The following is a 16,445-nucleotide window of genomic DNA, read 5'->3' as shown; positions in this document are numbered from 1 at the left end:
TGTGCTCCCACATTTCTAGGTGTGAATGGGGCCTGAAACTAAAACTAGTGTGTTTACAGCCTTCCCCTCCCTGAGCTGCATTACAAGAACAATGACAGCCAATTGCCTCCACCCGCTCCTTCCTATGAACTTGTATAAAGTAGGAAGTAGGAAAGTGGGTGTTACAGTAATGAGAGAGATGTCCAGAGATGTAAAACACACCCTATTCTGTGATGCAGTAAGGCAGTGCATGATGGAATATGTCATTTCCTGGATGGTCACTTGATTCTACAGGAAGACCATGATTCAGATGCATCTTTTAAAATTTGAAAAGAGATGGTGCAGATTCAAGGCTGCAATAGACTAAATAAGTGAGAGATACTGTAAGAACATTGGGATGTATTGTGAAAAGTTCTGCTTAAAAAGGTCAACTTAGCCTTTAACTTTATGGCTATCACAAAGACCTCTATTGTAACCTTTGCACCTCATTGAGACTAATCAAGCACAACTTCCCAAATCCCTTCCATCAGAAAGCCAAGAGTCAGCTCAAGAGATCTAAACAAACTCCCAGTCAGTTTACAGTGCTCTGATGCCATGGATGTAGTACTTACATCTGTGTAAGTTAAGGGGTTAAATGGTTCATTGAGGATGGATGCAGAAAATCAGCATTAAAGTTATAATCCTACCACATTTTCTAATGAGCATAGTAATGTGATCCAAATTGTAAAACTGAACCTTCCTATTTTACATGCTCACTGGCAATTACGTGTGATTTTACAGGGGATTGCTGCATCCCAAATAGGACAGATCACACCTCCCATTGCTTTTCCCCTTTTAAGAGTAGAAAAAGAGGCTATACCACCTGGATTAATGTAGAATGTTTATTCAGATGTGGGATCAGTACTGTAAATGTCAATCCTGTAACTTGCTTAAGGAAATAAGACAAGTACAGTTTATGGTGTTCAATGAGGTTTTCCCCATTCAACAGTTTGTAAATTGTAACTCCCGTAACGTTGTGTATGTGCTTGCTTGTACAAAATGCAATGTACGGTATGAGGGATGTACACGTACATCACTTAGGATAGGAATTGCTGAACATTTATGTGTGGTTCAGAGCTCTAATTTAAAACAGCATACTAATGTATCCAGACAATTTTAGAATGTTCATGGTAGAGATATGCAGTAATTTATGTTCCTCTGTATAGAGAAGGTGGATGGTTCCCAGAGTGGCAGAAACTTGTGATGTCTTCTACGTCAGAAAGAATTTTGGATTTTTAAATTACAGACCAGAATGCCACATGGCCTCAGTTGGAGATGGGACAATAATATACATATATACTGAGTATTATTTGGCTTGCAACTTTTTTTCCTTCTTGCTTTTTCTTCATATGCCTAAAGGCAAAGATGTTCTTATACCGTTTTTTGTCTAGACACACATTTGTATTTCTGCTGCTTTATTGCATGATTTATTTTTTATATGGTTTCTATGTTGTTTTATCGTTATGTACAGAGAGGATAGTTACAATGTTGTTGTTTGTTTGCTGAGGTTTGGACTCCATTCCACACTATATACAGTTTATGAGGTTATGTTAGTGAGAATGGGAATGGACCCATAAACGAAAGTCAGTCCAGTGATGTCTTGCTAAAGACTAAAACCAGGATTGGCCAAACCGCATCTAGCCTCAATCATGTGACAATAAATGTTTTTATCATATCAATTTTGAATGCTAGTGGGGTTTAGCTTTCATACTGCACTGGAAATTCGCTAATGTCAAACAGGGAGCTGCGGAGACTTACGTTTTCCGGGGGGAGTGGTTTAGGCAAGATGTAGTGAGGACACTCTGGATTAGAGCTCTGTGATACTGCAGTGCATCCTCCAGAAGACCGTAGCCCAAACCTCGTAGCCCATGCCGAGGCGGGGGAAGAATACAGGAGCGCCTTATACTCCTAGCCACTCTTATATCAGCAGATACTTGAATAAAAAAAGGAGAGACGTCACTGTGCAGTTTCTAACATGGCGCCATTACAGGAGCCACGGCTTGAGCCATCTCAGCAAATGCCGGACATATCTACACTATTGACTGATACAACGACCATCGCACGATCCGAAACAGCAGGACTAGACTCATCTATATCCATACAGGTGATTTCTTGTATAAATTCACCAACATGCTCATTGAGCCCAGGCAGTCCATATTCCCAGGTGCATGCTGTAGAACCAGGTATTCAACAGTTGATACAGGCCCTCCCCACTAAAGCGGATATACAGAAGCTGCTGGGCAGCCTAACCGTTACTCTGAGGGAAGAAATAGATGAGGTCCACTCTAAAACAGTTGCTACAGACCAGAAAGTGATCCATTTAAACACTCAACAAGGAGTGGCAGATGCACATATGGATGCAATGGAGGAAAGGTTACATATTCAACAGCAGAGATTGATTAGGCTGCAATTACAAACAGAATACTCCGAAAATAGAAATAGGATGAATAATGTCTGGATCAGGGGGATTCCGGAAGCAATTTTGGGGTCCGGTCTGAGAGATACAGTGACTGCTATTTTTAATCAGCTATTGGAGAACCCACTAGACAACCTGATCAAATTGGATCGGGTGCATAGGGTACCCTCTGCTCGCAATCCTGACCAGTCTACTCCTTGAGATGCTTTGTGTCGAATACACTTCTTTAGAATAAGGGAAGATATAATCAGAGCAGCATGGCAGAAGGAGCCAGTAGATTTTGGAGGTGCGGAAATACAAATATATCCTGATTTGTGCCGCCAGACAACAGACGTCGCTTGCTGAAACCATTGTTGGACCATCTGCGCTCCAGGGGAGCTACTTACCAATGGGGTTACCCATTTTCTTTGTACATTAAAAAGGAGGAACACGGTTTTAACTTATATGATCCCGCTCAACTGCCAGATCTATTCTACTTCCTGGTCTCAGAGGCTATTGAAGTTCCCAAATGGACAGAGCTTCCAAGATTAGGGGAAGGGGATCCACAACAACAGTTGAGATCGCAGTGGAGAGGGAGATCCAACCCAGGACACCCACGCAGTTGGTCTAGTCGACAAGTGTCAGAAGATAGGGAGACATAATTGACATAGCCCCAGGTCACCCCTTTTTTTCTCTCATTATCCCATTTTTTCATCATCCCATACTTGGCCTGCCCCGCTCTATACCATCTTTGGTCAAAAGGTGTTGTAAACTACAGGAGACTGTGGCCTAGACACATGTGCCTAATTTTTTTTTCTCCATTATATTATTAACTATTAATCACTGAATGTTTTGTTACAGAATGTTGCACAGTATCAATGTTCGCTGATCAGGGTGCTGGAGATTGGTGTATGCTATCTCTGCATTCTGATTGAGCTGTAAGAATTCGGTGTACACCATCTTTACTCACTGACTGGGAGGTTGGAGGTTATTGTACATTGTCACTGATAAGAGGTTTTAGAAATAGATCATGGGGGAAAGGAAGGGGGGAAGGGGGAGGGGGGAAGGAAAGGGGAAGGGGGGAAGAAAAGAAAGGGGGGATTTTTTGCAGAGACTGTTAATCTTAAATGAAATAGCATAGGGTTTGGGGGCGAAGGGCTGGGGGATGAGACACATGGGTAATCGAATATTAGGGCAGATTACTTATAGTTGAGGATCTGATTAGAATCCTCGTTTATAAGACTCAATTAGTTTAAGAATATGAGATAAAAGACGATATTGAGGTCAACTCTTAGCATATGTAAGCAAATGTATTAATTATCCGTAAAGGATCTGTAGATCTGCAAACATAAATGTGAATTTGCTTATTTTATGCTTTTTTGGAGCTGATGTTAACAGGCAGATCTCAATTCTCCTCTTATTAAGGGGAATTGATTTCATAGCCTGACCCGTGAGGCTAGGCAAGTCATTTTTATACTGTATTTCCTACACGGTGAATTAATGGTTTGCTTACTATTTAGAGGTTTAGGATCATTAGGAATGCACCTGTGTTAATACCACATCTCAAATCTCTGTCTTGCTTGACCACATTCCCCACCATAAACACCTCTCCCCCGATTGGAGGAAAGTTGGAGGTGTTTTAACTTTTTCTGGTTATCAGATAGGTTTAAAAGTTATACCTTGTCTGCTACTTTCTGGTTTAAGGGATTTTTTATATATTTTTTTGTCCTCTTCTTTCTCTTCTCTTCACTCTCTTTCTCCTCCCGAGCGTTAAAATGACTAGGATAACTCTGACCTCATACAATGTTAAGGGGCTAAATAGTCCAGGGAAAAGTACAAGACTACTTGGCAAGCTGGGGAGACTTACATCTCATATTATTTTTCTCCAGGAGACACACTTTAGAAAAGATAAAAACTCAAGATTGGGGAATCATAGATTTCCATCAGTCCATCATGTTGCTTCTCAAGTGGGGCTTCAATTCTCATTTCTAAACCGATCCCATGGAAAAAATTAAAGGCAACTATGGATGATGAGGGTCGCCTTCAAATCGTCAGGGGACTCTTATTTGAGAAAAAAAGTTACTTTAGTTAACTTATACTTCCCAAATGAGGGTCAGGTCTCATCATTTGAGACATATCTTCATTTGGTGCATCAACATAAGGAGGATCTCCTGTTGGTGGGAGGGGACTTTAATATGGCGTTGTACCCCACGCTTGATGTGTCTAAGGGAGCCTCCCATTTTTCATATGCAAAATTGCATAGAGCTAAAAGACTTCTTCAGGATTTGCAATTGATGGATACTTGGAGAACTCTTCATGTACACGATAGGGATTACACATTTTCTCAGCTAAACACAAGACATACCAGAATTGATTATATTATTCTCTCACAGAATGCCCGGTCATGTTTATGCAAGGCCTCTATAGGCTTGTTTACCTTATTGGATTATGCACCGACCAATTGTGTTATAGAACTGGGAGAACCAGTGCCTCATGAGTGGCATTGGAAAATATTGAGACACTTCTGAAAGACCCAAAATATGAAAAACGGTTAACCCCAGATTCCTTTTTCGCAACTAATGATACAGGGGACGTTTCTCCATTTTGCTTGTGGGAAACACATAAGTGTGTCATTAGAGGCCCCCTTATATCTTTAGGGGCTCATAGGAAACGACTGTTAACTGCCCAGTTAGATTCTCTACTTAGAGATATTCGGATCTTGGAAACTGCCCATAAGAATCCCAAGCCCAATAGACAGAGGAGAAACTCACACGCTTACGCAATGACTTAAACTCATTACTCATGGACAAAGCAAAAGCTAAATTAATTCACTGTAGGCAAACATTATATGAGTTTGGAAACTAACCGAGTAGGATGTTAGCCAACGCTCTTAGAGAGACCAGGGCACATAATTACATCTCCTGTATTAAAATGCACGGTGATGTTCTGGTCAGTTCTTCAAAGGCGAATGTGCAGGCATTTAGGGATATACCAGTTAGAGGGGCAGTCCTCATCCTCGCTATCACGCAGTAGATGGGAGGATGCTAGAGAATATCTTCAAGCCTCAGGAATGCCTAACCTATCTGATGGGATAAAGAATTGGATGATCCACTTACAGCAGACAAGTTTTTGGCAGCCCTTAAATCATTGAAACTGGATAAGGCCCCTGGCCCGGACCAGTATACCCTGTCTTATTACAAGACCCTTTCACTTAAACTGGCACAAAGATTTGTAGCAGCTTTTAACTCTCTACGTGGGGGGGGGGGCAGACAATACCAGCAGAGAAACTGTTAGCTCATATAACAGTAATCCCCAAAGAGGAGAAAGATCCATCCCTGTGCCCTAGCTATCGTCCAATCTACCTGTTAAATTTGGATCTAAAATTTTTTACAAAAATTCCTGCCACTAGACTACTGAGTCATATTTCTTCTCTGATAGATCTCGATCAAGTGGGTTTTACTCCGGATAGAGAAGGCAGAGAGAATATGCAACGGGTCTTGAGCGCTATACATTTTTTCCAAATTTATCACAAATCTTTAGCACTTATATCCGTGGATGCGGAGAAAGCATTTGATAGGGTTGACTGGACATTTTTGAAAGCTATGTAACAACACATAGGCTTGGGAGCAGGGATGCAAAGTTGGTTCACAAGTCTATACTCTGTTCCGTTAGCCCGGGTCAAGATTAATGATATAATGTCAGATTCTTTACTCATAGGTAATGGGACGCGTCAGGGCTGTCTACTATCGCCCACCATCTTTATCCTTATGTTAGAACATTTTTAAGAACTATTCATGCCAACCCATATATCAGGGGCATTTCAACAAAAAGAGGGGAACACAAACTTGCCGCTTATGTGGATGATCTTATATTTTTTATAACTTCCCCATTGATCTCTCTATCATCCCTGTTGTTGGAGTTACACACATATGGATACCGAATAACTTAAATAGGGTATTTGAACTTAATTTTGCTCCAATAGAGCATCAGTTTATACTGGATTTTCAATGGTGGGACAGGGTGGTTTTTACATAGTTCGGTAGGACCAATATCATAAAGATGAATGTTATGCCAAGACTTTTGTACTTACTTCAGACCTTACCTATTAAAATTCCTTGCGGTTTTTTGAGAGATCTCTGATCAGAGTTTTTGAGATTTATCTGGGCCAGAAAACCAATGAGAGTGCACAGGACTATTTTATCACTTCCTAAGGAAAGAGGAGGGATTGGATTTTCCCACCCAGTTAAGTATCATGAAGCTGCGCATTTGGCACGGGTAGTGGATAGGTGTGTGCTTAAAAAGAAGCCATGAGTCCATATAGAACAAGTGACGGTTGCCATACCTTTGGAAGGCTTGCATGGCTTTTTGGATTCAGATACCCCACAGACCATGAAGAGGCACCCAATGGTGGGCGCCACTTTACGGACTATTAAAAATATTTTTAAAACCACTACTATTTCGCCATATCCGAGCCCCCTAATCCCAGTTCCGGGCACACCAGATTTTTAGCAGGGTCTGACAGACCATTGCTTTAATGCTTTACTACGACGAGGCTTTAGCAGGCTTTTACATTTCTCAACGGGCAAGTAGTGATGGCGAGTAGAGAGATTGAATTAAATTTTTCATCAAATCTAGATTTTCTTTGCCAGACACAGGTTATCGCTTATATCAGATTGTTGTCAATAATACTTACTATAATATGTACACCTTCCATGTTTGAAAAAAATGTCTAAAGGGGGAGTCTCTGAGACATTATTTGTCATGCCTCACTGACTGGACTGGAAGCTTCACAGGAATTGGCTTTCCTACAATGGGGAAGAGACTTGGGGGTTTTATTTTCTCAGGCCCAGAAGGATAGGATTTTATTGTTCGCTCACAAAGCCTCACTGGCGAATAGGTATCAAGAAGGAGGGTATAAAATCCTTACTAGATGGTACTAAACACCGGCAATACTACATATGATATTTCCTCAAGTATTGGATGTCTGTTGGCGATGCCAGGAATCTGAGGGCATTATGTTACACCATTTTTGGGAGTGTCCAGGGCTGAAAGAGTTCTGGGTGATGGTTGCTGAAACTGTTAAAACAATTACAGGTGTGTCTCTTGGAGAAAATTTGTCAGCTTTTTTATTACATGACACTCCCTTATCTAATGAAAAATATAGAAATTCACTTCTAAAACTAAATCTACTTACCACAGCCAAGGTGTGTATCCCAGCATTGTGGAGGAGTACTACTCCTCCAACTAGATCACACTGGTTTGCAAGGATAACAGAAATCCAACAAATGGAAAATCTTACTATGACACTGAAAGAGCAAGACAAGAAATATCGGAAAATCTGGACCCCCTATTTTTATTATAGGGAACAGATCTTACCAGCTGAAAGAAAGAGAGGGAATATTTGCTTAATTTTTTCTTTCTTTTTTTCTTACTTTTTGAAGTTTAGCCAAGATTCTTCTTGGATAAGAAAACGAGAAGCCGTGTTGCTTTTGAGTGATTATAATAGAAGTTTATTGAACTATTATATATATTTAAAGACAATATAGCCAATCAGTATTTGAAATATTAAATATTATTAGCCATGAGATGGGCAAGATCTATAATAGATGTGATGTTATAGTCATGAGTTGTCTGTGTAACTGTAACACTGTTTCTGTGAAAATAAAGAACTTAAAAAAAAAAAAATATTGCACTGGTGGGTTGAAAGTGTTGCTTTTCTGTGTGATTTTTTTCTCTAATTTCCTGTTCCTCCTCAAGGACAGGAAGTAAAATGAAATCTCCCTAGCAGGACACAGGCAGCAAACACTATTCTGATAGGGGTTTAACCATTCCCTATCTAAAACTAAAAAACTTTAAAGCCTAATTCCGCTTTTGCGAAATTTCATGTTACAAAGGTTGATAAATCACCCTTTCAAATAGTGCTGAGTAAACAAATTTCTCCTCCATGGTTTTATAAATTCTTGATGCATCCTTTCTGCTTAGCAGGATATATTCAAATTTACATGTCAGTGGAAAGCAGCTATGTTTTCAGAATGCAACATTATGTATGAACTATAAAGCCTAGCACACGTGGAGCGAATGTCGGACAGTATCGGCCAGTTCAATAAAAACTGGACTACATTCTGCCCGCGTGTACCGCAGTCGGTCTGACAGGAACAGGAACAAGTTGGCCATTTTTGTCAAAGAGGTGAGACCGAAAAGGGTCTGCGGATCAACTCTCAATCCGCGCTCTCAGCCAGTGGCCAAGAGCACTGACTTGGGGGAGGGGGGCTACAACCCTCCTGTCAAAACACAATAGCAGGGGAGATCGATGTACTAACATTGCATGGTTAGTACAGCAGCTCCTACTGAGTTGTCAGGTTTTTTTCCTTCAGCCCTGCTGGGTTGAACAAAAAAAATAACTACTAGGGTGTAATAGGTTTAATCCGTTCTGTAGACACATATTTGTGACCCCACAATAGGGATAAAACTTTTTTGCGGAAGGTAGTTTAACAAGACACGTGGCCACTCATTAAAATTAGAAGAAAAGAGGTTTAACCTTAAACTACATAGAAGGTTCTTTACTGTAAGAGCGACAAGGATGTGGAATTCCCTTCCACAGGCGGTGGTCTCAGCGAGGGTCATCGGTAGTTTAAAGAAACTATTAGATAAGCACCTGAACGACCGCAACATACAGGAATATACAATGTAATACTGACATATAATCACACATATAGGTTGGACTTGATGGACTTGTGTCTTTTTTTCAACCTCACCTACTATGTAACTATATATGTCTCCAGCTTTACACTGCCAGTGAAATTAATTTCCACATTGACCACTGAAAATAGTGTACACTGCAAGAGCCTAAAGGTATGTAAGTGAAAAAAGGTTAAATAACTAGTATTTTCACATGTATATTTTTAAAATTCTAATATTATGAATAAAACAGTGATATAAAGCGTACAAGAAGGCAGAAGCCAATGTGATTTATACAAAGCAACCTGCTGATATGTGGCAAAGTCGGCGAAACTCTATTATTACAGAACAGGTCAAAATAAGTAACTCATCCAAACATTTAATACTAAATAGTATCACAGGGAATGTATAGTATAGAATAGAAGACATACCTTCGCTATCTTTAAACTTCTTGATAGCCACAATCTCCTTTGTTTCCTGGAATAATAAAAAGAGAAGGGCACCATTACATCGCTATAGGGTGACATATAATAACAACCATCACATTGTATATAGTATAACTCTGCAGGAAACCAAGCTTACCCAATCTCTCAATAACATAAATGTTTCAACAAACCTTTTTTTTTTCCAAATCCATCACAGCCTGTATCTCTATGTGCAATAAGTGAGATGTAATGATGTAGTATTATTCACTGGCCTGTGTCATTGATGGCAGGGAAGCTTCAATTTGTAACACTTAGGGGTCTATTTATAAAAAAATATATGCATCGCTATTTGTCCAGTTAAACTACATGTAATGTACATTCACTCTGTGTGAAATAACCAGCATTCCCTCATTAGTTTTAAAGTGGTTCTAAACTCAAAATGTTTTTTTTTAAAACGCATTCCTTAAAAACGTACCTCCTCTCACCGCTCCAGCACTGGACTGACTGCAGAAACTCTCCTCTCCCTGGTCTCACGGGAGAGCAGCAGGAGCCATAGGCTCCTGATGCTGTCAGTCAAACTCCTGTAAAGAGGGAGCAGAGGCATGGTGTACCGGTGCGTTGTGCAGGAACTGAGGATAACTGAACATATCACTTGCCGTCAGGAGCAGCATGGGAAGATGTCTTCTAAAAGCTGAACTGCTAAAAGATAGCGACGAGCATTCAAAACACTCTACTTGCATGCAACTGTTATTAGATATACATAGTTTTTACTTTTTATAATAACCATGATTTTATATAATACTGAAAATGTAATTATTTACGGACCAAGAACAAGCATGTGTTTTGACACCGGATATGCATAGATCTATCCCTGGTCTGTGATTTGGTAAGTAGTGAAAGAAGAAGAAAAGAGGACGACTGTTCCAAAGTATCTTCCGCTTTAATAAAATCCTAAATTCAGGCTTCACTAGTTAGGTATCCAGACATCTGGAATATACTGTGTTGTCCTGTAAAGACTTGACTGGTCCCAGGATCCTCCACTGTCACATCCCAGCACGATCAGGCCACTTCCCAATGCACCTCTGCTGACTCTAGTGGCCACGTCACCCAGTGTCCTGTTGGCTGGCGCATCCTGGATTATGGTAACACCTGCAGCTCAATCTCCAGCATCCTGTTGCCAGGTAATGCAGGCAGTTTATTCCTCCCTGCTTGCCTTTCATTGGCCTGCATTCTGTCAACACTTGACCACACAAGCCCTTCATCCAAGACTTGTAATAGGTTTCTCCAGTTGCCCAACTAGCTGCCTGTTTTCCAGTAATTGCAGCCTATGCTGAACCCACCCCCACTTATTATTCACCACATCATTTGCCTGTTGCCCGGACCTCTGGCCTGCTCCTAAAAAATCTACTGCTTGCCACCTGAACTGACTGCTTGCTTATTTACTGGTCACATCTTCTGTCTGCCACCTGGACTGACTTCTTATCTATTACCAAACACATTTTCTGCCTACTGCCTGAACCGAGAAGTTCAAACCTGCTGAAGCAATAGTCTTAGCCTTACTCTACAGACACTTGATTTACCTGTATGCTACAGGACCCCTTTCTGTTTTACCTTTTCTCAACAACTTGAGTTAATTGGCCAGAAAATATAGCATTGTGTAATCATTCCTGGGAACAACAAAGAACCCCTATGCCTGCTTGCCTTACAATAATGGGTGATGCTATAAGTGAAGCTTTATTAGCCAGCTATATCCTCTGATACAGGAGCGAGCATTACAGGTCCATTATCTTGATTTTTTTCAAATCAAATCCCCAAGTGTCCCTATCTTTTTTTAAATACACTTATAATGTCTGTTAGCATTATTTATACTAATATCTATAGATAAAATTGATCCGAGAAATATCCAATTGGGGGATCAGGGAATTTATTTTTTTCCCCGCTGGAGCAAATTGGATTATGCTTTATTGTTTTTTTTTGCCTTCCTTTGGATCAATTGTGGGTATAAGATTGTATATATATGGAGGTGTTCTTTTTGTGTGTGTGCTTTTTTTTTCTTTGTTGGTTGAAATGGATGGACTTTTTTCAACAAGATGTAACTATTACACTATGCTTAAAGTGGTTCTAAAGTGGTTCTAAAGCCTAAATATGTTTTACCGTGCATTACAGTAAACAGTGTTTAGGTAGCAGCATGTCCCCTCACCCTCCATTATACTTACCTGAGCCCTCACTTGACCCAGTGCTGTAGCGGCTCTCTCCCTTCTTCTTGTTCTCACAGGTGTGGCTGTTGCCAGTCAAATCCTGTGACAAGGGAGTGGGGAGCAGGGCCAAGGTGCACTTTCTGTGTCTATAGACACAGGCAGCGCAGCTCAGGAGCGAGAACGCAGGTGTGCCTCCAAAGCAACCAACTTGCTATAAGAGCACACCATGAAGAGGAGGAGCCAGGAGTGCCGTCGGAAGACCTGAGAACAGGAGGTTCGGGGCCGCTTTGTGCAATTCAACTGCACAGAGCAGATAAGTATAAACCTAATTTATATATTTTTTTATATAAAGTTTGCAATCACTTTAAATCATCTCCTTCAAATAATACAGAACTGGACGCATTTCAATTATAATTTAAAGTCATAAATTGGGAGAAAAAAAATAACCAAGCTTCTCAAGCACTTGATATATTATTTTAGGAAATCTGTCTGCACACAGCACCGATAAGCCACACCTCCGCTCCCTCTTTACAGGAGTTTGTCTGCTTTACCTGATTGCACAGGGGTTATACTCTGAATAGAATGCTTGATTTTAATCAACCAAGCTGCATGATGTTTGATGGGACATAAAAGATTTCAGAGGGGAACTCTATCAGTGTCACCACAGGAACCTAAGTCAGGCTTTGGGTGAATTAACAATGCCATTTTCATGAATCTCTCTTTCATAAATAAAAGCAACAAAAGCCAAAATACATTTTTCAATGTTAGCAGTGGGGCAAGGTTTTTTGACCTCTGATTTAATTCACACAAATGCCAAAATTAGAAGATTGGCTGATGATTTATCATGGTTTCTCCATGAAAGTTGAATTAAAATTTTACTGTTAGTCCCCTACCCACCCAAACACAGATCGTTTGAAATAAATCTGTATAAATCAAGTTTATTTAAAAAAAAAAAAAAAAACTCTGCCCTAGCTTTTGATTCTTCTAGGAGGAGCATGTGATGTCACCATACTTTATTGTTGAACACCAAGGTAATCAGGCACTTCAGTGCAGACCACCAGTGTGGGGGGCAATTAACCACTGACCACCATTGTAATGGACATGTCAACAATAACCACTAATGTAGGGGAATACTCCACTACTGACCACCAATGCAAGGGGGTACGTCAACATTAGCAAACAGGGAACTTCCTCACTAACAATCAAAGTGAGGAATTATTTACATCACGTACTACCAAATTAAGCACCATACTGACTAGCAAGCATAACACCCTTGAACACGCATCTAAGGAAGACATCAGCATTGACTACTAAGGTAAGCAACATGGACCAAAAACATAAAGGCCATTTCACTACTGCCCACCAACATAATAGGGCATTTTACCAAAAAGACTACTGATGATAGGGGCACCTGACTACCAAAGTAAGGGATAACTTAATCAATGACTACCAACTAAGGATACACTTCACCTCTGACCAACAATGTAAGGAAGAACTACACTGGCCACTCTGCTCACTAGAATACCTCCTATTGCTGCCCTATGTAATTAGTGCTGTACATCACAACATCCTGACCAGAGTGTTCATCATCTCAAAAGCTGCTATTTGTTAGGTAATCCTCAGAAAATGATATGTAATAAAACATTTTTATCCTTTGTCCTGAGGTTTATGTGTGTCTGTGGGTAATTAAGATTTTTTGGGTTTAGATCTATATTTGTTGCAGTCATGTTTGAATTAATTTATCGTTGACTGACTCACTACCTCTGCTGGAAGTCTATTCCAAGCCTCAACTACTCCTTCGGTAAAACAATACTTTCTAAGGATAGATAGATAGGTAGATAGATAGATAGATAGATAGATAGATAGATAGATAGATAGATAGATAGAGTAGTCTATATATGTTATAAGACTATAATATAACAACAATATAAGAGCACCCAATGTAAAGTGTTGGGGTGATAAGCATAGCGTGACAACCCACACCAACCAGTTTTATGTTTTATGATCTGTAAAGGCCGAATTCTGGTCAGCTGCTAGGGGTCACTGCATTTTTCTCATCGCTGCTCATGGCATTAATAAACGATCCTGTACATCTTACAAATAAATGAGTTCCTGGAAGTCTGATTTGTACCATTCCTTTTAAAGAGACGTGCAATACAAAATGGTCACTTTAACCTATACACCAGTTTTTTTTATTTGTTTTTTGTCCAAATGCATAAATTCTGCTTTAAAACATTTGTATTGGTCCAGGAAATTAAATAAATTACTATATGCTGTAGCAGGCAGTGATGTAACGGAGGTAGCCCATTAAACATCCCTCATGGCTAGAGTCTCTATGGAAACAAACTTTCTTGAAATCATTAATCATTCCTTGTGCAGAAAGATAAAAATAAAGAGCTTTCCCTGCAGTCGGTTCACTGGTTGTACAGCTGCAAAACTTGAAATAAAGTTTCATTAAACATAGGGTGACGTTTTTGCTTTGGCTCAATGTACATGGACATCAATCCCACTCAGCTTAATGCCCAGCATTCTCACCTTATTCTAATAGCTGTACGCTTACCTTCTTATATACAAACAGCAAAAGCCATGGATATTTACAAAATTTTGTGTTCTGGCTAAAGTTCTGTATAAAATAATTATATTAATTGCATTTTGAGTTCTGATCTAAGTTCTTTATTAAACAATGACATTGAATAAATTTGAATATTAACCAGCAGGGGTTATCATAATTGTAAAATGAAACACACTGCAAATCTTTTTTTTTATTTATTTTTTATTATTATTATTATAAAGTGGATATGCAGTATATTCATATGGTGAAATGCGTGCCTACACCAGAGAATTTGAAGCTCCAGATTTCCTGGAGTGCTGACCACATTATCAGAAGCATAGACATTTGACCATGTGAGCTCTGATGAAAGGAGGGATCAGAGATGGCATTATGTAGCTAAAATCTTAAGCTTTGGATTATGTGACCGCCACTGTAGGGAGTCTGTAGAAGCATTTGATCTAAGAAAGATAAGTATGTTAGTCTTTGAACAGTAGTATTCTTTTCTTAACCACAGCAATAAAGCTTTAAAGACCTACTCAAATTTGAATTTTTTCAATTGCATTACATATCATGTGCAGCATCTGTCTGTGAAATGCAGTTCACTGACTCTTCATCCTTGTCCAGCTGTGGGCAAGATAATCACTATCTATCCTGTTGCAGTAGCTCCTCTTCCAAGCTATTTCAAACCCCCCTGTATCATCCAGGCCACTTGTGAGCAGCATGGCAGTCAAGGACATGTGTCACAATCAGGGGTCAGGCTCGAGGACCAGTTGCTATAGCAGTAGCGGGACTACCACCAACCAGCAGAATAGGTACACAAGCAGTCACCTTAGCGGATGACGCGGGCTCCCCTGAGGTGTGGAGTCTAAGTACTAGCTAGTGTTCACCAGAGCTCCTGATGGTGGAGATGGATTTTGTTGTGTGTTAGAACCAGGTGGTGGTTCTCAGGATCGCTCCACCAGGAGGTAAGCAAGCCGGGGTCCAGAAGCAGATAAGCAGGTAAAAATCAAACAGGAGTGTAATCAGTAAAACAAGCCAAAGGTCAGTAACGAGTAGTTGCAGGTGTGGATCAGGTAGAAGCGTAGATGAGGAAAAAGCAAAGGGTTGATAATGAGTCGTAAGACAACATGGATGACAGCAGGGAAGATGAGAGCAAGATACTGGCTGAAGAGAGCACAATAATCTGGCAAACAGGAAATGCAGGCTTAAATCAGGAAGTAAAAGGAAGGAGCAAAGAGTTTGGCAAAAGTCAAGGCACAAGGCATCCAATGGATCAGACAGGGTGCTGTCCAGCATCTCAGGTAGCTCAGACCACCAGACACAGCAGAGTTCCCAGGTTCAAGTCCAGGCCCTGACAACATGACTGCTGTAGTCCTAACCACTTTTGAACTTATTACAAGTCAATGAAATGTAATAAATGGGCACAGATACTCCTTTACCAACAGGCATGTCTTCCAGAGTAAAAGAGGAATGAATACCTTCTGCAAGTTATATGACCTAAAGATTTAGGGCATTTTTAAGTAATGGTTGTTAAAATTTACTAAATTTATTCAAGGCATATTTAGGCATATCAAGAAAGGGAGTTCTGGAAATGAGGACCCTCCACGCTGGAGTTGAATATTAAGTAAAAAGACAATTTCACTTTAGTATAGTTACTTACTGCAGTTTTGACAAGGCAACACAGTGAAGATGAAGTAAAGAGTAAAGAAGTGTAGATGAAAGTGAGAATTCACAGCCTTTTGCTCTAAATAGTGTCATCTACGGTATTGCTGAGTGTCCGTATGTGCAATGCTTATGCCTATTATTTCTATGGATTTCTTTGGATATCTGTGCCTTCCATAAATACAGCTACAGTGCCTTGAAAAAGTATTCATACCCCTTGAAATTTTCCACATTTTGTCATGTTACAACCAAAAATGTAAATGTATTTTATTGGGATTTTATGTGATAGACCAACACAAAGTGGCACATAATTGTGAAGTGGAAGGAAAATGATAAATTGTATTTCCAAATTTTTTACAGAAAAACATGTGAAAAGTGTGGCGTGCATTTGTATTCAGTCCCCCCCCCCCCCAGACACTACTTTGTAAAACCACTTTTCGCTGCTATTACAGCTGCAAGTCTTTGTTATGTCTCTACCAGCTTTGCACATCTATAGAGTGACATTTTTGCCCATTCTT

The 16,445-nt window shown here is 40.0% G+C and overlaps 1 protein-coding gene across 6 annotated transcripts in view; it reads right to left on the bottom strand.

Moving 5' to 3' along the window:
- The window catches only part of CDKL5 (cyclin dependent kinase like 5), a 532,110-nt gene that overhangs the window by 214,685 nt on the left and 300,980 nt on the right, over positions 1 to 16,445 (bottom strand). For all 6 annotated transcript variants that reach the window (XM_077480758.1, XM_077480757.1, XM_077480763.1 and 3 more), the window contains one exon: positions 9,523 to 9,568. In XM_077480758.1, coding sequence (XP_077336884.1) covers positions 9,523 to 9,568 — 46 coding nt within the window. The remainder of the gene's footprint in view (positions 1 to 9,522; positions 9,569 to 16,445) is intronic.

Source organism: Lithobates pipiens, unplaced genomic scaffold (assembly GCF_037356315.1).
Source record: "Lithobates pipiens isolate NorthernLeopardFrog02 unplaced genomic scaffold, aLitPip1_a1.2 Scaffold_16, whole genome shotgun sequence".
In the NCBI taxonomy this organism is placed as follows: domain Eukaryota; kingdom Metazoa; phylum Chordata; class Amphibia; order Anura; family Ranidae; genus Lithobates; species Lithobates pipiens.
This window is presented reverse-complemented; position numbering and strand designations above follow the sequence as displayed.